Source organism: Oncorhynchus nerka, linkage group LG12, assembly GCF_034236695.1.
Source record: "Oncorhynchus nerka isolate Pitt River linkage group LG12, Oner_Uvic_2.0, whole genome shotgun sequence".
NCBI classification, from domain to species: Eukaryota; Metazoa; Chordata; class Actinopteri; order Salmoniformes; family Salmonidae; genus Oncorhynchus; species Oncorhynchus nerka.
The window spans coordinates 32,841,606-32,863,680 of NC_088407.1; the positions used below are offsets into that span (position 1 = coordinate 32,841,606).

Here is a 22,075-nt window from a genome sequence, read left to right on the forward strand (position 1 = left end):
GGGGGGGGTGTAACTGCTCCCTTTGTGGTCCCGGCCTTTTTCCTGTCTACTACAGGGCTTGGTTATATTTCAGGCCCTCCTGGCACATCGCCACTACCGTTTTAGGAATGGTTAAGAGTTATGGCATGAAACTAAGGGCCATAATGTAATTAGGCCCATGACTTGGAAAAAGGTGGATGGAGACTGGAGAGAGACGAAAAGCCTGTAAGGCCACAGGATCTGTTTCTCCAATTATTAACAGGTCTGTCATTTTGCTGGGCTTCATAAGCACCTCTCTCCATCCCAACCACCCTCAGTGGCCACTGGCCTAGTGGCGTCTGTCACTTGCAAAACCTAGTTCAGGATTCAATCTGGACGGCGGAAGATGTGTTCATTTCCGAGCCGACCTCTGCGTTCATTTTTAATGTGATCTCCGCAAATGCGGAACCATTACCTTTAAAAAGATGCAGAGCCAGAAAGAGGTGATCGGATTGAATCACAGACCTAAGACTCAATTCAATCCGTAACACTGACATGCTGTAGCGGGAATGAAATGTGTCATTTCCGATTGAGCCGGCATCAGCGGCGTTGACCGTCAGTGCAGGAACATTGGCTTTTAACTGTATTTTGCGCTGCAGCAAAGCTCTCCAGCGATACGGATTGAATCGAGACGCAAGTGTAAAAATACAGGTCACGCAGAATGAAAAAAAGGGTACAAAACTGCTTTATTTACCACAACTGTTTGACCCAGGGCTGGATTCAATCTGTAGTGCCGAAGAGACGCATGGTTGAAATTCAAAAAGTCATTTTCGATTGAGCCGACATATGCAGCGTTTAATGCAAATGCAGATATATTGCATTTAAATTTCAATCACGCTGATCTTCGGCACTACTGATTGAAACCAGACCCTCATTGCCTAATACAAATATAACACTCTCCCTAAACAGTGCACAGAGTCATCATACTCACCCCATGAACAAAATGACACTGTATGTAACACCAAAGGAAACAGTTGACCAAGAAATTGGCCCCAACTCTTCACTATGTCCCTTAAGTCAGGTAAGCACATTCCTTCATGATGAAGGCGTGCCCTGCAGGTAAATGATTCTGGGACAAAGTTTTTTTTTTTTTTTTAAGTGGATGAATGTAAATACTCAATGCTTCGCATCAATTATGTTACTTAATGATGATAGCTCCTTGAATCACTGACAATCACTGCTGCAAAAAAAAAGATGTTGACTCAGATGGCAGCCACCTCACTCTCTCCCACTTCCCCAGTGGCTATAGTTACTATCACAAGTAGTACCATTAAAATGTTTGACAGCGTGAATGAATGGTGCTTGTCAAGGAACAACTGAGGCCTGGAAAAACATACACCGAGTGTACAAAACATTAGGACCACCTTGCTAATATTGGAGTCGTACCCCCTTTTGCGCGCAGAACAGCCTCGGTTCGTCAGGGCATGGACTCATCAAGCGTTCCACAGGGATGCCGACTACGATGCTTCCCACAGTTGTGTCAAGGTGGCTTATGGGTGGCGGAGCATTCTTGATACACACGGGAAACTGTTGAGCGTGAAGAAGTCAGCAGCGGTGCAGTTCGACACAAACCGATTTGCCTGGCACCTGCTACCCCATTCAAAGGCACACATCTTTTGTCTCGCCCATTCACCCTCTGAATAGCACAAATACACAGTCTCAAGAATTAAAAATCCTATTTTAACCCATCTCCTCCCCTTCATCTACACTGATTGAAGTGGATTTGACAGGTGACAACAGTAAGTAATCATAATTCGCAACACTAAAATAAAGAATCTAGAATGTAATACTGCAACTGAAGCTGTTCGGTATGATAAAATACTTGCCATGGCAGTGACTAAAAGAAAATACTGAAAAAGTATTGAAGAACATGTAAAGTTTCCATACAGTTCTGAACCCCCAAATGTACATAGATAGCCAAGAAATCAATTTGATAGAACAAATGCAAAAAACAGATAACTCAGTGGAGAAACCCACGAAAGACAAGGCCTATGTCTCATAGCCCAGTTGCTGATTCTTACATTTGGGTGGATAGACAGAAACAGTCCAGAGGCTATGTAAGCTCATCAGATAAGACCTCACGTGTTACACAGAATGAGTTCTAGGATTGGCAGCTTCCTCTAAGCCAAGGTTTCAAATAAGGAAGGAGTATCAAACAGAATCGGAAAAAGGGGGGATTGCAAATGGGAACAGAAAGAGAGTTTGACGTTTGAAGTGCTCAGTCCTTCTCGAAGAACATGAAATCCTGTGAGGCAGAAAAGAAGAAATGTCAACTAAATTTCCTCCAACAACTGCTCATCTTATCAGCATAGTAATAGGATTTACACGTGTCAAGTTCTGTGATTCAAAAAAAAATTTAAACAGACAAATGGGACTTACGATGAGGAAGCAGGCACCCATGAGCACAGCCTTCATCTTGACGTCCAGGTCCATGGGGAACTGGATGCCAAAGTTGTCCGTGTAGGTGAAGACCTCCTTTATCAGGCCACCCCACTGCTTACTGATGCGGCCGATGGGCTTGCCTCCATCTTCCCCCGTCAGCTACGAGTGTGCAGGAAAACACATGGGTCAGAGACAAAGATTTGCCCACTGCACCTCATCACATCCCTACTTCTGAAAGGATTAGATGAGTGTGTAGACAAAAAGGGTAACTTAGCCAATCTTTTCTGGTCTAAAAGTCCAAAGATTAGGTTTGTTCTAGTTAAATAGGACTGTTATGAACCTATTTCACCGAAAGAAAGCCCAAACTGTATGACCCTTCACCTCAAAATTCACATCCCCGCAGCAGTTGCAGGCAAAGCAGGGTCCTTCCAGCTTCATTACGGTCTCCGTGTTGGCCCCCTTGATGGAGAACTTCGGCACGCAGGGGTTCCAGTCCTGGGACACATAGCCTATGGTGGTGCCAGGTGGGGCTTGGACCTCGAGCTGAGGGACACAACATTTGAAAGGTATTTGACCATGTTTAAAATCAGGCTTCGGTCTGTACACTGTGTCTTTAAATAGCATGTGCTTGGCTTACTGCAAAGCTCGCTTCAGCAGGTAATATGGCACCAATTTGATGAGTGCATTGGTGTCCGATATTGGCGTTGCAATCCCTATCATGACAAAGGTAATATGCTTCACATGGTAACTGTGGGGCTGTGTCTCCATAGACACTGAACTAATGTGTGACACTGCAGTCATAAGGGACCTTAGAAATGTACTATACTTCACGGCTCCACCTGTACCCGAATACCAGAGATCCTATCAGGGGCCCGAGCGGGTCCAGATCCAGAGTTCTAAATAATGCCACAGGTCAGAATGTACTGTGGTTAGCCTGCCAGAAAATGTGATTCACTAGAGACAGAGCTGAAAGGTGAAGAGATGGCACCAGATCAAGACAGTCTGGGAGAGGGTTTGGACTGACAAAAGGACCATTCAGCGTCATTCATGGATCTTTACAAAGCAGACACTAAGGATTTGGTAGGACAGTACAAAATGGCTTTGAGTCCAAGAGTTTCTTTTTAGCATTAGCATCGTTAACTTGTACTTCATACAGTGTTGTATAGCAATGCTAACCTGAGGATAAATAAAATAATTGCATTTTAGGTGACCTGTCCCTTTACTCCTAACACATCAAGACTCAATGATGATTTTATGCATTTTCCTTCCTGGTTACATAGTCAAATATTTGTCTCAGGGTTCAGCGCCCCATCGTACCTCTTGCAGGCAGCAGGGGCACCAGCAGGAGGCACAGCGGAAGGGTCGTATGAGGCGGATGACCTCGCGGTCCGTGTTGTCCTTGATCTTCATGTCAAAGCTACGCAGGGCAACGCAGCAGTTGCGTGTGCAGCAGTCGTTCTTCTCCTTGGCCTTGTAGATCTTCTGACCCAGGCTGTTCTTGATCTCGTACTGGTTGTTGGTCTCAAAGCCAATGAACACTGAGGAGAGGGGAACGGAGGGAGGAGAAGGAATAAGGGATGGTGGGGAAGGTGAGAGGACAAACGCAAGAACGTAAACAGGAAAACAGTAGTTTGGCGGTGGTCACTTTCTCCTCATGATTTATCGATTTTTACAATGCCTTTACTTCTGTTCTCTCTGTACTCCGATAAGACTAGCAAGCTCACCTTCCAGCAACTCCACTTTTTGGTGTATAAGGAGCTGGTCAATCTGAAACGCAGAACAGAGTATGAGATAGTGTACAAAACATTAGGAACATCCTTCATGACAGACTGACCAGGTGAATCCAGGTGAAAGCTATGATCCCTTAATGTAACCTGTTAAATCAGTGGAGATGAAGGGGGGGGGGACACAGGTTAAAGGACTTATAAGCCTTGAGACATGGATTGTGTATTTTACCTTTATTTAACCCGGATGACACTGGGCTAATTATTCGCCGCCCTAAAAGACTCCCAATCACAGCCGGGTTGTGATACATCCCAGAACCGAACCAGGGTCTGTAGTGATGCCTCTGTGGCTGAGATGCAGTGCCTTAGACCGCTGTGCCATTCAGAAGTCCCTGTGTGTATGTTTGCCATGCAGAGGGATGTTTGTGAAATCAGTGTATTTGACAGCCTGTTGTGATACTCTCTCCAAGCAAACCTACCTGTGTTAGGTATTCCAGACCAGGTGGAACTCCAACAGGCACAACTGCTGCAGGGGCTGGGGAGGTGGCTACAGGAGGACCCAAGTTAGGTGCACCGAATTCAGGCCCAGGACCACCATAGCCTGGGCCCATTTGAGGTACCCCATATTCGGGCATGGGCACAGGCTGATGCATCACAGGCTGGCCTGGGTGGAGTTGTTTGTGGTTGTAGCCCATATGGAAGTCAATCAGTGGGGGAGCATGGTTAGGGTCACCATACCCACCATGAGGAACAGGGTAGGGTGCCGTGGAGTAACTTCCAGGACCCTGGTGAGGGGATGGGTAACCTGAGGAAATAGTATTATAATACATTCATATTGGTAAAAAGCTAAACATGAATATGGAGTTATGGATGCAAATGTGGGGAGTGTGAACTGGTGTTATTAAAGCTCATACATTGGAGATTCTGCATTAAGGAAATTATTGTATGGCATTAACAAAAGTGGGCCATATTGCTGGACACCAATGGACACCCCACAACGTACCACTCGTTCAATGGAAACTGCAAGGAACAAAAGTAATTTCACATAATCTAAGTTTACAGCAACGTAGTTAGCCTTTTACACAGCAAGCTTTTTCTTATCTCGAATACACAGGAATAATAGCATTACACAAATCCTATTGGGGAAAATACCCAGGGGGAGTTTAATTACGGTGCAACAGGGAAATTTGTGATTAACGGTTGTCAAGAATCTGCGGTCGTCCTGCTCAGAATCGAATTCCAGTCGAAGGATTTTGACCACTGCTTACTATTCTTATCAGGCAGTGGCTGGATGGCAAACAATGTCTAAAAATACACAAAATGGGTACTTAAAATTAATATTTTGAATGGTGAAAAATTACATTTCAGAATCTAGACAACTCCATACTTAAAAACACTATAAAAGTAGTTACAAGATGTCTATCATATACACGTTTCACAGATCATAGGTCTTACAGGAGGGCATGTATAGGTCTAAAAAGGGACTAAAATTGCCACTTTCATGATTTTCTCAAAAATGGTTTGTGATACAAATGTAAATACTGTCAATCATCCTTCCTCCCAATGAAGTTACTGTGACATTTGCCAGAACAATCTGAGATTCCAAAAATATTTCCAGGCTACGCTGGCATGGAATCACCCAGATGTATCGCTGCACCCATTTCCACATTCCTACCTCTAAGGTAGGAAAACAAAAAGGTTGACTAGCTTTCTTTTTACTGAACAATTGCTCCTGGATTACAGACACCTAGACCAAGAGTGGGGAGATTGAGAGCAGCAGATGTTTGCACTTTCCCTTTTTGTAAACTGCTGAAAGTAAAGATATTTTGTTTTGGAAGCAAAGAACATTTTTACATTGTGCATTTAAAATGTAAGAACATGAATTGACTTGTCAAAATTGGGATGGTCTTTTTTAGTATTGAAATAAGACATTTCATACATCCTTTTCCTACTTCAACAATTCGGAAGAGGGTAAAGTTTCAGTTGAGAACCTCGAGGAATGTGGAGTAGAAGCAGGGGTGTATTCACTAGGAACCCAACAGAACGAAATGGGAAGTGACCTAACTGAATTTGTCCAATAGAAACTTGTTTCCGTTGCTAAACGTTTTCCGTTAGCTAAGGTGTGAAGTAATGATTACAACCCTGGTGAAGAAAAACACCAGTTCAGTTATCTATTCATTCAGGAAGAGACCCAAGTCACAGTTTGTGATGTCAAACAGATTCACACCCCTTTGTGTTCTCAAACATTGTAGCATGAGGGCATTGGGCACAAGTTGGTGGCAGAACACCAACCTGGTGTCAGCATTTTGTAATATTCTGTACGTTTCGCATGGTAACCGAGTGGCGCAGCGGTCTAAAGCACTGCATCTCAGCGCTAGAGGCGTCACTACAGACACCCTGTTTCGAATCCAGGCTGTATCACAACCGGCCGTGATTGGGAGTCCCATAGACGCACAATTGGCCCAGCGTTGTCCGGGTTTGGCCGGTGTCATTGTAAATAACGTTAACGGATTTACCTAGTTAAATAATTGGTAATGTCCATCACCCCTTTCGTATGTGTCACGAATAACAACTCGTATTATATGTTACGAATTTGCAAAACGTATGGTAATGTAACGAATTCCAAAAACGCCTACATGCTGCTTAAGGGTGAATTTGACTACCTTTGGATTTCGAGGCTCATACGAGTGTCCTGCTAAGATAATGTCTAATTGTCGCAAATCAACTGTATTATACTTTTTAAACTAACCTAAGGCTTTTTGGATAGCCTTTGCTACTGCCTGTCAATGTACATTAGCATCCTAGCTGACAACCGCTACATCCAAAATAGTTATTTTGCAAAGACCAACCATCTCACGCGTTTGAGATGCCAAAACAGTTATTTTGTTTAATACAAAATGTAATTCTATGCTAGGTTGAAAGGGAACAGACGGCGATTACTTTCTTTATACAGCCAAAGCCAAAAGTTGAACTTCTGTGTGTAACGTCAGTCATGTACTGAAAAGGGGCCGATGAACACAGTTACCTGCAAAGATGCAATTTATGAGAAACCCCCCCCCCCAGTATAATATGATAACTAAATTATGTAGAACATATTTACCTGGGGCTGACATGACTTAGTGGACAAGCAGTGGCTAGCAGGCGGATTTACGCGTAACGATGTGCGGTGAGAGTCGGGAAGCACGTTTAGGGAGTGAGTGGGTGATTTAATAAAAACCAAGAATATGAAACAGAAACAAAGATGCATGGGGAAAGAACCAAAGGGGCAGGTAATAAAGGAAGTGATGAGTCCATGTATCTGACGATGCGCTGGTGCGCGTAACGATGGTGACAGGTGTGCGCCATAACGAGCAGCCTGGTGACCTGGAAGCCGGAGTGGGAGCACGCGTGACTGAACCTCCTCCCCGAAGTGTAGCTTCAGCCGCAGGACGCCGACCAAAATGACGATCCCAGGGAACAGGAGCGGACCGGTCACCTCTGCAGAGGCGCAGGAAAGCCGTCAATCCGGCTAAGACGAAGGAGCATGACGACAGAGCGCCGGAGAGCATAACTGACCGTACCTCGTCCCCGGCGCGTACGGCTCCAGGCGCAGGACGCCAACCCAAAGGACGATGCCCGGGATCATGAGCGGACCGGTCACCCCCGCTGATGCGCGGGAACCTGTCGCCGGCTGGTACGCGGGAACCTGACAGACCGGCTGAGGCAAGAGAACCTGGCGATAAAGGTTGAGGTGTAAGAGCCTGAAGAGCCAGTGGAAGCAGAGGAGCCTGGCGATCTTGGCGAAGGCATGAAAGACCAGCGAGCCGGTCGAGGCATGAGAGCCTGTCGATCCGGGCTGAGGCATGAAAGCCTGTAGCAGCTCCCAGACCCAACTTCATTCCCACCTAACTCGAAAAAACACTCCATGATGCTTCATTCTGTAAGGATGTGCGCTGAGAGTCGGGAAGCATGTTCAGGGAGTGAGTGTTTTAATAAAATAAACAGACCATAATACAAAACAAGAACAACGCACAGACATGAAACAATGACATCTGGAGAAGGAACCAAAGGAGTGACATATATAGGGCAGGTAATCAAGGGAGTGATGGAGTCCAGGTGAGTCTGACGACGCGCAGGTGCGTGTAACGACGGTGACAGGTGTGCGCCAAAACGAGCAGCCTGGTGACCTAGAGGCCGGAGAGGGAGCACACTTGTCCACTCCCGTAGACTCCATGGAGGCAAAAAGAAAACTGGCAAGACCAATTTCAGCATTCTGAGTCAAACAGATCAAAATATATAAACATGTGCCCGTTATGGCACCACTGATATTAATGTTCTTGCAAATGTTGAGTCTTGACATTGTTTGCAGCACGTATACCAAATTGTGTTACAATATGAATATTCTTGACTGATTCATATGCATTTATGTTCCAGAACACGCCCACGTGAATGTTTATTGGTCAATTGCGGCAATGTTGTTTTAGGGACTGGTCTGGACCTTTGTAAATCAAGTTTCATGCAGATCGGTGCCAAAAGAGTAGAATTTTAATTGTTTTTCACAAAATTCTAAATTGAGGAAAATACATCATGGTGGATCCAAAGGCAAATGTGTTCCTTTTGAGGAGAGGGACCGATGTATCGCCTTTCATGACTTTAGGTAAAACAGTGTGAGGGGCGTGAACTTTCAAAGTTAGCATTTTCCGTCTCTTGTTATAGCGCCATTATCTGGGCAATCAGCGTAATTTGTAAATGGCTGATCTCAATGCATCATTCACCCACGTTTCGTCAAAATCAGGCCAGTGCTGTCTGAGATAAAAACGTATGAATGAACGTACGGGACAGAGACCGATTCACATGCCCCTCCCCGATTTCATCGTGGGGGACAATGATGGATTGGTGGGCTAGGGGTATAAAAAGCAGAGCAGAGAGAACAGGGTTGTTGTGAAAGAGAGAGAGAATGACACTAAACATGTCCCCCAGTCCAGACAAACCATTAACAATAAGAGGCTATAAAAACTAAATTTGTCCTTTCATAATTCTCCAACATAAGATCTAAAACATCCACCCATAGAGCCCCACAGTGGAGTCGTCATAATACCCATAAAACCTAGTGGTCAAACAGGGAAATGGTTCCAATCGTTTTTCCACCATATATTTTTCTAAAATCCCTTATGGGAGAAAGAAGTGAATGGTGGAAAAACCATTGGAACCATTTCCCTGTTTGACCGCTAGGTTCTATGGGTATTGTGACTCATTTTGTGGTACTCTATGTATAAGTGCAATTTGCCACTCAACATTCTAAAAGCATGTGGTTATGCAACTTGTTTGATATACAGTACATACAATACACCCAATAAGCAAATAAGTATTTCAGTTTCTTCCAATAGGGTCTGGCTCCAGAAGATACCTTCTCACACCACAGACACTGTGAGATGAGACATGATGTCAATTGGTGACAGAGAGAGGACGCTGTGTTACTGCCACCAACAGCACAGGTGTTGAAATTCCTTTTAGAATTAGAAGCTAGGCACTAACAAGTGTTTGCTAGCTAGCATTGTACTAACTTGCGCACATAAAATTAATTCATTCAAGGATTAGACAAATATGTTCATTCAATAGAGAATTGCGTGAAACATAATATATACAGTTGAAGTCGGAAGTTTACATACACTTAAGTTGGAGTTATTAAAACCAGTTTTTCAACCAGTCCACAAATTTCTTGTTAACAAATTATAGTTTTGTGCATGAGACAAGTAATTTTTCAACAATTGTTTACAGACAGATTATTTCACTTATAATTCACTGTATCACAATTCCAGTGGGTCAGAAGTGTACATACACTAAGTTGACTGTGCCTTTAAACAGCTTGGAAAATTCCAGAAAATGCTGTCATGGCTTTAGAAGCTTCTGATAGGCTAATTTACATCATTTGAGTCAATTGGGGGTGTACATGTGGATGTATTTCAATGCCTACCTTCAAACTCAGTGCCTCTTTGCTTGACATCATGGGAAAATCCAAAGAAATCAGCCAAGACCTCAGAAAAATAATTGTAGACCTCCACAAGTCTGGCTCATCCTTGGGAACAATTTCCAAACACCTGAAGGTACCACGTTCATCTGTACAAACAATAGTACGCAAGTATAACACCATGGGACCACGCAGCCATCATACCGCTCAGGAAGGAGATGCGTCCTGTCTCCTAGAGATGAAAGTACTTTGGTGCGAAAAGTGCAAATCAATCCCAGAACAACAGCAAAGGACCTTGTGAAGATGCTGGAGGAAACAGGTGCAAAAGTATCTATATTCACAGTAAAACGAGTTCTATATTGACCTGAAAGGCCACTCAGCAAGGAAGAAGTCACTGCTCCAAAACCACCATAAAAAAGCCAGACAACGGTTTGCAACTGCACATGGGGACAAAGATCGTACTTTTTGGAGAAATGTCCTCTGGTCTGATGAAACAAAAATAGAACGGTTTGACCATAATGACCATCGTTATGTTTGGAGGAAAAAGGAGGAGGCTTGTAAACCGAAGAACACCATCCCAACCGTGAAGCACGGGGGTGGCAGCAGCATGTTGTGGGGGTGCTTTGCTGCAGGAGGGACTGGTGCACTTCACAAAATAGATGGCATCATGAGGAAGCAAAATTATGTGGATATATTGAAACCACATCTCAAGACATCAATCAGGAAGTTAAAGCTTGGTCACAAATGGGTCTTACAAATGGACAATGACCCCAAGCATACTTCCAAAGTTGTGGCAAAATGTCTTAAGGACAACAAAGTCAAGGTATTGGAGTGGCCATCACAAAGCCCTGACCTCAATCCTATAGAAAAACTGTGGGCAGAACTGAAAAAGCGTGTACAAGCAAGGAGGCCTACAAACCAGACTCAGTTACACCAGCTCTGTCAGCAGGAATGGGCCAACATACACCCAACTGTTTGTGGGAAGCTTGTGGAAGGCTACCCAAAACGGTTGACCCAAGTTAAACAATTTGAAGGCAATGCTACCAAATACTAATTGAGTGTATGTAAACTGCTGACCCACTGGGAATGTGATAAAACAAATAAAAGCTTAAATAAATCCTTCTCTCTATTATTATTCTGACATTTCACATTCTTACAATAAAGTGGTGATCCTAACTGACCTAAAACAGGGAATTTTTACTAGGATTAAATGTCGGAAATTTTGAAAAACTTAGTTCAAATGAATTTGGCTAAGGTGTATGTAAACTTCTGACTTCAACTGTATAACAGTGGTTATAATGGTTAGTCAAGGACTGAAATATATACATATATGCACATAGTACAGTGCAAATTACAATACGAGACATAACATGTCTGTGTCTCTTCACAGTCCCCTTTGTGCAGTAAGGTGTTCTTTTATATAAAAAAAATTAAAAACTGTCATTATTGCTAGCTTGTGTTACCTGGGCTGGCACAGAGTTCCATGTAGTCATAGCTCTATTTAATATTGTTTCCCAGCCTCTGTTCTGGACCTGGGGACTGTGAAGATACCTCTGGTTGCATGTCTTGTGTTGTACCAATGAGTGTCCGAACTATGTAACTGCTTGAACAGACCGTTCGTTACCTTCAACACATCAATACCTCGCACAAAGACCCATAGTGATGCAGTTCATCTCTCCTCAACTTTGAGCCAGGAGAGACTGACATGTATGTTACTGACACTTCCCTCCGTGTACATCTAAGTACGATACATGCTGCTTTGTTCTGGACCAACTGCAATTTACCTATGTCATTCTTTGCCGCACATGACCACATAGCTGGGCAGTAGTCCAGGTGCGAAACTAAGGCCTGTAGTATCTGTCTGGTCGACTGAGATGTCAAGAAAGCAGAGCAACGCCTTATCATGGACAGACCTCTTCCCATTTAAGCAACCATTGGGTCAATATGTTTTAACCATGAAAGCTTGCCATCTCGGGTTACATGCAGCAGTTTAGTCTCCTCAATTTGCTCAATAGCCACATTATTCAATATCTAAACAAGATTTAGCATTGAGCTAATGATTTGTCCCAAAAATTATGCTTTTAGTTTGAGACATTTAGCACCAACCTATTGCTAGTTACCCATTCTAAAACTGACTGGAGCTCTATGTTAAGTGTCTCAGCTATTTAATTTACACTTGCAGCCGACGTGTATACTCTTGAGTCACCAGCATACAGAGGCTTTATTCAAGGTCAGTGGAACATCGTTTTGTAAAAACAATAATGGCCCTACCCAGCTGCCCTGTGGTACACCACACAACTGATTACACATGAGAAAGGCGTCCATTAACAAAAACCCTATGTTTTCTATTAGATAGGGAACTTTCAATCCATAATAAGGCAGCGGATGCAAATCCATAACACCCACATTTTTTCAGCAATAGGTTATAATCAATGACATCAAAAGCTGCACTGGAGTATAACAAAACACCATCCACAATCTTCTTACTATACATTTTTTCAGGCAATCAGTCATTTGTGTCAGTGCAGAGCATGTTGAGTGCCCTTCCCTATAAGCATGTTGAAAAGTCTGTTAAGTTGTTTTCTGTAAAAAAAAAAAAACATATGTGATCAAACAATGTTTTCCAAAACTTTGCTAAGCACTTGTAACAGGCTGATTGGTCATCTGTTTGAACCATTAATGGGTACTCTGCTATTCTTGAGTTGCGGAATGACCTTTGCCTCCCTACATGTCTGGGGGCACACAGTCTTCTAAGATTAAATTGAAGATGTGGCAAACAGGAGTCACAATGTATTCATCGACCAACCTCAGCAATTTACCATCCAGATTGTCAGCACCAGGTGGTTTGTCCTTATTTATAGATGGCAACAACAACAAATTCACCTCTTCCACACCCACTTTGTGGAACTCAAAACTACAGTGCTTGTCTTTCATTATTTGGTCATCATGGGCATGATCAAAAAGTGGTCACTGCTCAATAGAACCAAAGATTATTATAACTAACCCAAGATAGACCACAGCCTGTCGTTTCCAATGGGAGCAAATTAATCATAGTGGTTAATCATAGTGAGCAGAACAAGTCTGGAGGTGAACATAGCGAAGCACGAGCTAGCGAGATCTATTGGCACGTTCTAGCATTTATTTGCATATTTCCATTAGGGAACAGCTACTCTGTGAAGTATGCGTTTGCAATAAATCAATTCGCCCTTGCACTCCTAAACAACGCCATTTTTTAAACTAAAGTTTACAAAACATAGTCCACTCTGTTCGTAACAGATTATATTTTTGGGAACAGCAAACTCTATTGAGATCAAATGTTTAATTGATGGGAAAAAGTGCAGAATGACAGCCAAAATCGATCTCGCTCCATCTTCTCCCATTATACAACTGGTGAAACAGCTGTCTCATTGTTCTGTCTGTGATAGAACTCTGTGTTGCTGTTTCGCAGTAGAACTGCGCTAACTTCGAATGTCAAATGACCAGCTAACTAGTGGCTGCAGGTTTCTGAGTGACACTATGGGCTTTTTCTAAATGAAATCCACGAAATACAAAACAAAATAGGGACTAAATATACACTGAACAAAAATATAAAAACTTACATGTAAAGTGTTGGTCCCATGTTTCATGAGCTGAAATAAAAATATCCCAGAAATGTTCCAATTTTTTTTACATCCCTGTTAGTGAACATTTCTCTGCAAAAATAATCCATCCACCTGACAGGTGTAGCATATCAAGAAGCTGATTAAACAGCATGATCATTACACAGGTGCACCTTGTGCAGGGGGCAATAAAAGACTACTCTAAAATGTGCAGTTTTATCAACACAATGCCACAGATGTCTCATGTTTTTAGGGAGCATGCAATTGGCATACTGACTGCAGGAATGTCCACCAGAGCTGTTGCCAAATAACTGAATGTTAATTTATTTTCCTTTAAACCAACTTCAATGTCGCTTTAGAGAATTTTGCAGTATGTCCAACCGGCCTCACAACCGCAGACCACGTGTATGGCAATCGTGTGTGAGCGGTTTGCTGATGTTAACGTTGTGAACAGAGTGCCCCATGGTGGCGGTGGGGTTATGGTATTGGCAGGCATAAGCTGCGGACAACCAACACAATTGCATTTTTCCAATGGCAATTTGAATGCACAGAGATACCGTGATGAGACCCTGAGGTCAATTGTTGTGCCATTCATCCGCTACAATTACCTCATGTTTCAGCATGATAATGTATGGCCCCATGTCGCAAGGAAGTGTACACAATTCCGGGAAGCTGAAAAAGTCCCAGTTTTTTCAAGGCCTGCATATTCACCAGACATGACACCCATTAAGCATGTTTGGGATGCTCTGGATCGACGTATTCCTGACAATATCCAGCAACTTCACACAGCCATTGAAGAGGAGTGGGACAATATTCCACAGGCCACAATCAACAGCCTGATCAACTATATGTGCAGCATATGGCAAATGGTGGTCACACCAGATACTGACTGGGTTTCTGATCCACGCCCCACCTTTTTTAAAAAGGTATCTGTAACCAACAGATGCATATCTGTATTCCCAGTCATGTTAAATCCATAGGTTAGGGCCTAATGTATTTATTTCAATTGACTGATTTCCTTAAATGAACTGTAACTCAGTTAAATCTTTGAAATTGTTACATGTTGCGTTTATACAGTGACAAGAAAAAGTATGTGAACCCTTTGAAATTCCCTGGATTTCTGTATAAATTGGTCATGCTATTTGATCTGATCTTTGTCTAAGTCACAACAATAGACAAACACAGTGAGCTTAAACTAATAACACTCAAATTATTGTATTTTTCTTGTCTATATTGAATACATTTAAATATTCACAGTGTAGGTTGGGGAAAGTATGTGAACCCCTAGGCTAATGACTCCTCCAAAAGATCATTGGAGTCAGGAGTCAGCTAACTTGGAGTCCAATCAATGAGACGAGATGAGATGCTGGTTAGAGCTGCCCTGCCCTATAAAAAACACTCACAAAATTTGAGTTTGCTATTCACAAGAAGCATTGCCTGATGTGAACGATGCCTTGAACAAAAGAGATCTCAGAAGACCTAAGATTAAGAATGGTTGACTTGCATAAAGCTGGAAAGGGTTACAAAGTATCTCTAAAAGCCTTGATGTTCATCAGTTCACGTTAAGACAGAGCAGAATACTCAATGAGGTTAAGAATTCTAGTGTCAGCTAAAGACTTACAGATATCTCCGGAACATGCTAATATCGCTGACGAGTCTACGATACGTAAAACACTAAACAAGAATGGTGTTCATGGGAGGACACCATGGAAGAAGCCACTGCTGTCCAAAAAAACCATTGCTGCACATCTGAAGTTTGCAAAAGAGCACATGGATGTTCCACAGTGTTACTGGCAAAATATTATGTGGACAGATTAAACTAAAGTTGAGTTGTTTGGGAGGAACACAACACTATGTGTGGAGAAAAAAAGGCACAGCACACCAACATCAAAACCTCATCCCAACTGTAAAGTATGGTGGAGGGAGTATCATGGTTTGGGGCTGCTTTGCTGCCTCAGGGCCTGGAGAGCTTGCTATCATTGACGGGAAAATGAATTCCCAACTTTATCAAGACATTTTGCAGGAGAATGTAAGGTTATCTGCCTGCCAATTGATGCTCAACAGAAGTTGGGTGATGAAACAGGACAATGACACAAAACACAGAAGTAAATCAACAACAGAATGGCTTCAACAGAAGAACATACACCTTCTAGAGTGGCCCAGTCAGAGTCCTGACATCAACTCGATTGAGATGCTGTGGCATGATCTCAAGAGTGGTTCACACCAGACATCCCAAGAATATTGCTGAACTGAAGCAGTTTTGTAAAGAGGAATGGTCTGAAATTCCTCTTGACCGTTGTGCAGGTCTGATCTGCAACTACAGAAAACATTTGGTTGAGGTTATTGTTGCCAAAGGAGGGTCAACCAGTTATTAAATCCAAGGGTTCACATACTTTTTCCAAACTGAACTGTGATTGTTTACATGGTGTGTTCAATAAAGACATGAACATGTATAATTGTTTGTGTTATTAGTTTAAGCAGACTGTGTTTGTCTGTTGTGACTTAGATGAAGATCAGATCAAATTGTATGACACATACAATGTGCAGGAAACCAGGTTAATTCCATAGGGTTCACAAACTTTTTCTTGTTTCTGTAATTTTGTGATCAATATCCACACTACCGTTTTAGCACTTTTTGTCCATTATAACATCAAAATGTTCAGAAATACAGCATTGACATTGTAAATGGTTTAAATGTCTATTGTAGCTGGAAATGGCAGATATTTTTTTAAATGGAATATCTACAGAGGCCCATTATCAGCAACCATCACTCCTGTGTTCCAATGGCACTTTGTTACCTAATCCAAGTTTATTATTTTAAAAGGCTAATTGATCATTAGAAAACCCTTCTGCAATTATGCTAGCACAGCTGAAAACTGTTCTGATTTAAAAGAGCTAAAAAAAACTGGCCGCCTTTAAACTTGAGTATTTGAAACATGAGCATTTGTGGGTTCGATTACAGGCTCAAAATTGCTAGAAACAAAACTTTCTTCTGAAACTCATCAGTCTATTCTTGTTCTGAGAAATGAAGGCTATTCCATGCGATAAACTCCTTCAAGGCGGTTGGAAAAGCATTCCAGGCGAAGCTGGTTGAGAGAATGCCAAGAGCGTACAAAGCGGTCATCAAGGCAAAGGGTGGCTACTTTGAAGAATCTCAAATATAACATATTTTGATATGTTAAACACGTTTTTGGTTACTACATTATTCCATATGTTTTATTTCATAGTTTTCATAGTCTTCACTATTCTACAATGTATAAAATAGTACAAATATATAAAAACCCTTGAATGAGTAGTTGTGTCCAAACTTTTGACTGGTACTGTACATCTAAAACCACTTGAGGTTAGGTCTCTGACCTCCCTCGTCCATAGGCTACACCCATTAGAATTGCCATTTTTTATTTAACTGATGTTACATGCATATTTCCTGTGATAGGTCTAATTTTCAATAGCTCACTGTCCATATGAGCTACAGGTCAACAGACAAGTGTGGCGGGTTCGTTGACCTCATATCTAAGGTACAATCTTGGCCAAAAGTTTTGAGAATGACACACATTAATTTCAACAAAGTTTGCTGCTTCAGTATCTTTAGATATTTTTGTCAGATGTTACTATGGAATACTGAAGTATAATTACAAGCATTTCATAAGTGTCAAAGGCTTCTATTGACAATTACATGAAGTTGATGCAAAGAGTCAATATTTGCAGTGTAGACCCTTCTTTTTCAAGACCTCTGCAATCCACCCTGGCATGCTGTCAATTAACTTCTGTGCCACATCCTGACTGATAGCAGCCCATTCTTGCATAATCAGTGCTTGGAGTTTGTCAGAATATGTGGGTTTTTGTTTGTCCACCCGCCTCTTGAGGATTGACCACACATTCTCAATGGGATTAAGGTACGGGGAGTTTCCTGGCCATGGACCCAAAATATCGATGTTTTGTTCCCCGAGGCACTTAGTTATCACTTTTGCCTTATAGCAAGGTGCTCCATCATGCTGGAAAAGGCATTGTTCATCACCTAACTGTTCCTGGAAGGTTTGGAGAAGTTGCTCTCGGAGGATGTGTTGGTACCATTCTTTCTTCGTGGCTGTGTTCTTAAGCAAAATTGTGAGTGAGCCCACTCCCTTGTCTGAGAAGCAACCCCACACATGAATGGTCTCAGGATGCTTTGCCGTTGGCATGACACAGGACTGATGGTAGCGCTCACCTTGTCTTCTCTGGACAAGCTTTTTTCCGGATGCACCAAACAATTGGAAAGGGGATTCATCAGAGAAAATGACTTTACCCCAGTCCTCAGCAGTCCAATCCCTGTACCTTTTGCAGAATATCAGTCTGCCCCTGATGTTTTCCTGGATAGAAGTGGCTTCTTTGCTGCCCTTCTTGACACCAGGCCATCCTCCAAAACTCTTCGCCACACTGTGCGTGCAGATGCACTCACACCTGCCTGCTGCCATTCCTGGGTAAGCTCTGTACTGGTGGTGCCCCGATCCCGCAGCTGAATCAACTTTAGGAGATGGTCCTGGTGTTTGCTGGACTTTCTTGGGCGCCCTGAAGCCTTCTTCACAACAATTGTACCGTTCTCCTTGAAGTGGTTGATTTAGTTGCAATCTTACTGGCAGCAATATCCTTGATTGTGAAGCCCTTTTTGTGCAAAGCAAGGATGACGGCATGTGTTTCCTTGCAGCTAACCATGGTTGACAGAGGAAGAACAATGATTCCAAGCACCACCCTCCTTTTGAAGCTTCCAGTCTGTTATTCGAACTCAATCAGCATGACAGAGTGATCTCCAGCCTTGTCCTCGTCAACACTCACACCTGTGTTAACGAGAGAATCACTGACATGATGTTAGCTGGTCCTTTTGTGGCAGGGCTGAAATGCAGTGGAAATGTTTTGGGGGGGATTCAGTTCATTTGCATGGCAAAGAGGGACTTTGCAATTCATTGCAATTCATCTGATCACTCTTCATAACATTCTGGAGTATATGCAAATTGCCATCATACAAACTGAGGCAGCAGACTTTGTGAAAATTAATATTTGTGTCATTCTCAAAACTTTTGGCCATGACTGTACACCTTTAATTTGATCAACATGCCTCCTCTTTGATCTTCTACAAATAGTTATCAAATTACAGCTGTGTTTATTAATTCACGTACGTATCTGATTTTCAATGGCTTCCAGTCCAATGACATATACATAAACCACTTGATGTTATCTCGCTGACCGCCCTACTCCTTAGTACACCCATTAGAATTGCCATTTTCATTGCACTGATTTTTATATGACTATCTCCTGTGATACATTTCATTTTCAATACCTTCCTATCTACCATATTTTAGCTACAGGTCTACAGAAAATTGCAAAGTGTTCCATGACCTCTCTTATAAAAGTTACACTTTAAATATTTTCAAAATTCCTCCCCTTTGATTTTCAACAAATATTTATCCTATTACAGCTATGGTTATTAATTCACATACATATCTAATTTTCAATAGCTTCCAGTCCAAATGACATATACTGTACATCTAAAACCACTGGAGTTCATGTCTTTGACCACCCCTGTCCATATGTAAAATAGACTTGCTTCCGTCTCTCATCTTGCCCCAAACTGGGCTAGAAACGGGGACCCTCTGAACACATCTTCAATAGTCACCCAGGAAGCATCGTTACCTATCGCTCCACAAAAGCCACAACTCTTGCAGAGCAAGGGAAACAACTACTTCAAGGTGTCAGAGCGACTGAGGTTACTGGTTGAAACGCTACTAGCGCTCACAGCTAACTTGCTAGACATTTCACCCCGGTTAAATATAGTACATGTTATATTTCACTGTTATATGAATATTTCCTGTGATATGTCTCATTTTCAATACCTCACTGTCCATATACGCTGGATTCGTTGACCTCTTAAAGGCACACCGTTTCATTTTTCATAATTCATCACCTTTGATTTTCTACAAATACACTGTACTCTACACGGTGCCTTTTTCTCAAATAATTAATGAGATTGGAGAACACATTGGGAATCTTTCTAGATACTTGATATCCTTTGTCTGTGCTTATTGACTCTTCAATTCAAACCACAGGTTTTTAATGGGGTTCATGTCCCATTGCAAAATGGCCATTGTAAAATGTTGATTTTGTGGTCAATTTACCATATATTTTGCTTGGGGTTATTGTCTTGCAGCAGAGGCAACCAGGTTTTGAGCTAAAATGTCCTGGTACTTGGTAAAGTTCATGATGCAGTTGACCTTAACAACGGCCCCGGGACCAGTAGAAGCAAAATAGCCTCATAACATCAAAGATCCACCATATTTTATACTAGGTATGAGGGTACTTTTCTCCATATACTTCCGTTTCTCAACGCCAAACCCACCTCTGATGTGCGTAGCCTAAGAGTGCTACTTTCATAGCATCGGACCATTTGTTTCCTAATCCCTCCAAAAGCATTGAAGATCATTTTCAAGTTCCATTTCAAGTTATAAAATAAATCTAACCAAATCTGCCCTACTGCCTATCAAGACACTGGTGGAGGAATCCATCTCTATTTATGTAATCCCAATCATTTCCCATTTTAAATATTTGGGAATATATATATTTCCTTCCTTAGATAAAACCATTTGCTTTAACCAGCAGAATATCTATTGCCAAAATGAATATATTGCCACGGTTGAATTTCTGTAGTTCAATGCTTCCCTTGTCTTCCTGTATAAAATCAAAATGTATATGGCAAGGTAAGCGAGCCCGGGAACAATTAGGGAACGACATAGGAGGATTATCCATACCAAACTTTAAATAGTATTTCCAGGCACTAGCATTTTGTCCCATCCTAAATTGGTTTAAACATGATTATTCCGTCCAATTAATATGGTGTCTCCTGTTGCCATGGAAGAGGTGGTATTCACTGATACACAACATGACCAAAAGAATGCGGACACCTGCTCGTCGAACATCTCATTTCAAAATCATGGGCATTAATATGAAGTTGGTACCCTCTTTGCTGCTATAACATCCTCCACTCTTCTGGGAAGGCTTTCCACTAGATATTGGAGCATTGCTGTGGGGACTTTCTTCCATTCAACCACAAGAGCATTAGTGAGGTTGGACACTGATGTTGGGTGATTAGGCCTGGCTCACAGTGGGCGCTCCAATTCATCCCAAAGATGTTCGATGGGTCTGAGGTCAGGGCTCTGTGCAGGCCAGTCAAGTTCTTCCATACCGATCTTGACAAACCATTTCTGTATGGACGTTGCTTTGTGCACAGGGACATTGTCATGCTGGAACAGGAAAGGACCTTCCACAAACTGTTGCCACAAAGTTGGAAACACAGAGTCGTCTAGAATGTCATTGTATGCTGTAGAGTTAAGATTCCTGTTCACTGGAACTAAGGAGCCCGAACTGTGAAAAACAGTCCCAGACCATTACTCCTCCTCCACCAAACTTTACAGTTGGCACTATGCATTCGGGTAGGTAGCATTCTCCTGGCAGCCACCAAACCCAGATTTGTCCATCGGACTGCCAGATGGTGAAGCGTGATTCATCACTCCAGAAAACGTGTGTCCACTGCTCCAGAGTCCAATGGCGGCGAGCTTTAAACCACTCTAGCTGACGCTTGGCATTGCGCATGGTGATCCCAGGCTTGTGTGCGGCTGCTCGGCCATGGAATCCCATTTCATGAAGCTACCGACAAACGGTTCTTGTGCTGAAGTTCCAGAGGCAGTTTGGAACTCGGTAATGAGTATTGCAACTGAGGACAGAGAATTTGTAAACGCTACAAGCTTCAGCACTCGGCGGTCCCGTTCTGTGAGCTTGTGTGACCTACCACTTCGCAGCTGAGCCATTGTTGCTCCTAGACGTTTCACTTCAGAATAACAGCACTTACAATTGACCGGGGCAGCTCTAGCAGGGAAGAAATTTGACGAACTGAGTGGTTGGAAAAGTGGAATCCTATGAAAGTGCCACGTTGAAAGTCACAGAGCTCTTCATTAAAGGCCATTCCACTGCCAATGTTTGTCTATGGAGATTGCATGGCTGTGTGCTCAATTTGATACACCTGTCAGAAACGGGTGTGGCTGAAATAGGCGAATCCACTCATTTGAAGGGTTGTCCACATACTTTTGTATATATTGTGTATATCCCTTAAACAATGTAAATTACGCTTTGGTCATGTTATTTCTCACATAATTTCAATTTGGCACAAGCATGCCCATACTCTTTTTCACAATAGCTCCTTGCAATCTGGAGGGATGTCTTTTGCCCCAATGGTCCAAATGTGGAATCCATACCCTTGCCAATAGCATGGACAGTAATGGTTTGAGAATATTCCAAGATTTGAAAGACACACTTTACCAGGCAAATCTTTTTTTTTTATCTACAACTTAGGTCAGCTATGTTGGCCTATGGAGTCCCTT

The 22,075-nt window shown here is 42.4% G+C and overlaps 1 protein-coding gene across 1 annotated transcript; it reads right to left on the reverse strand.

The window, feature by feature from the left end:
* Nucleotides 1-687: 687 nt before the first annotated feature.
* Nucleotides 688-8,127, reverse strand: LOC115138141 (phospholipid scramblase 2-like). Its single transcript, XM_029674657.2, has 7 exons — nucleotides 7,225-8,127; nucleotides 4,604-4,929; nucleotides 4,125-4,167; nucleotides 3,718-3,938; nucleotides 2,782-2,943; nucleotides 2,398-2,559; nucleotides 688-2,263 (listed from the first exon to the last, which is right to left on the reverse strand). The coding sequence occupies exons 1-7, from the start codon at nucleotides 7,235-7,237 to the stop codon at nucleotides 2,237-2,239; spliced, it is 954 nt and encodes a 317-aa protein (XP_029530517.2). The 5' UTR covers nucleotides 7,238-8,127; the 3' UTR covers nucleotides 688-2,236.
* Between the last annotated feature and the right edge of the window lie 13,948 nt (nucleotides 8,128-22,075).

What these genes read in the sequence shown, in the direction of transcription:
- LOC115138141 (XM_029674657.2), bottom strand. An exon ending in GTCTGGAATACCTAACACAG is followed by an intron (nt 4,168 to 4,603) that starts GTAGGTTTGCTT and finishes TCTGCGTTTCAG; the next exon opens with ATTGACCAGCTCCTTATACA. An exon ending in GCGGGGATGTGAATTTTGAG is followed by an intron (nt 2,560 to 2,781) that starts GTGAAGGGTCAT and finishes GCACACTCGTAG; the next exon opens with CTGACGGGGGAAGATGGAGG.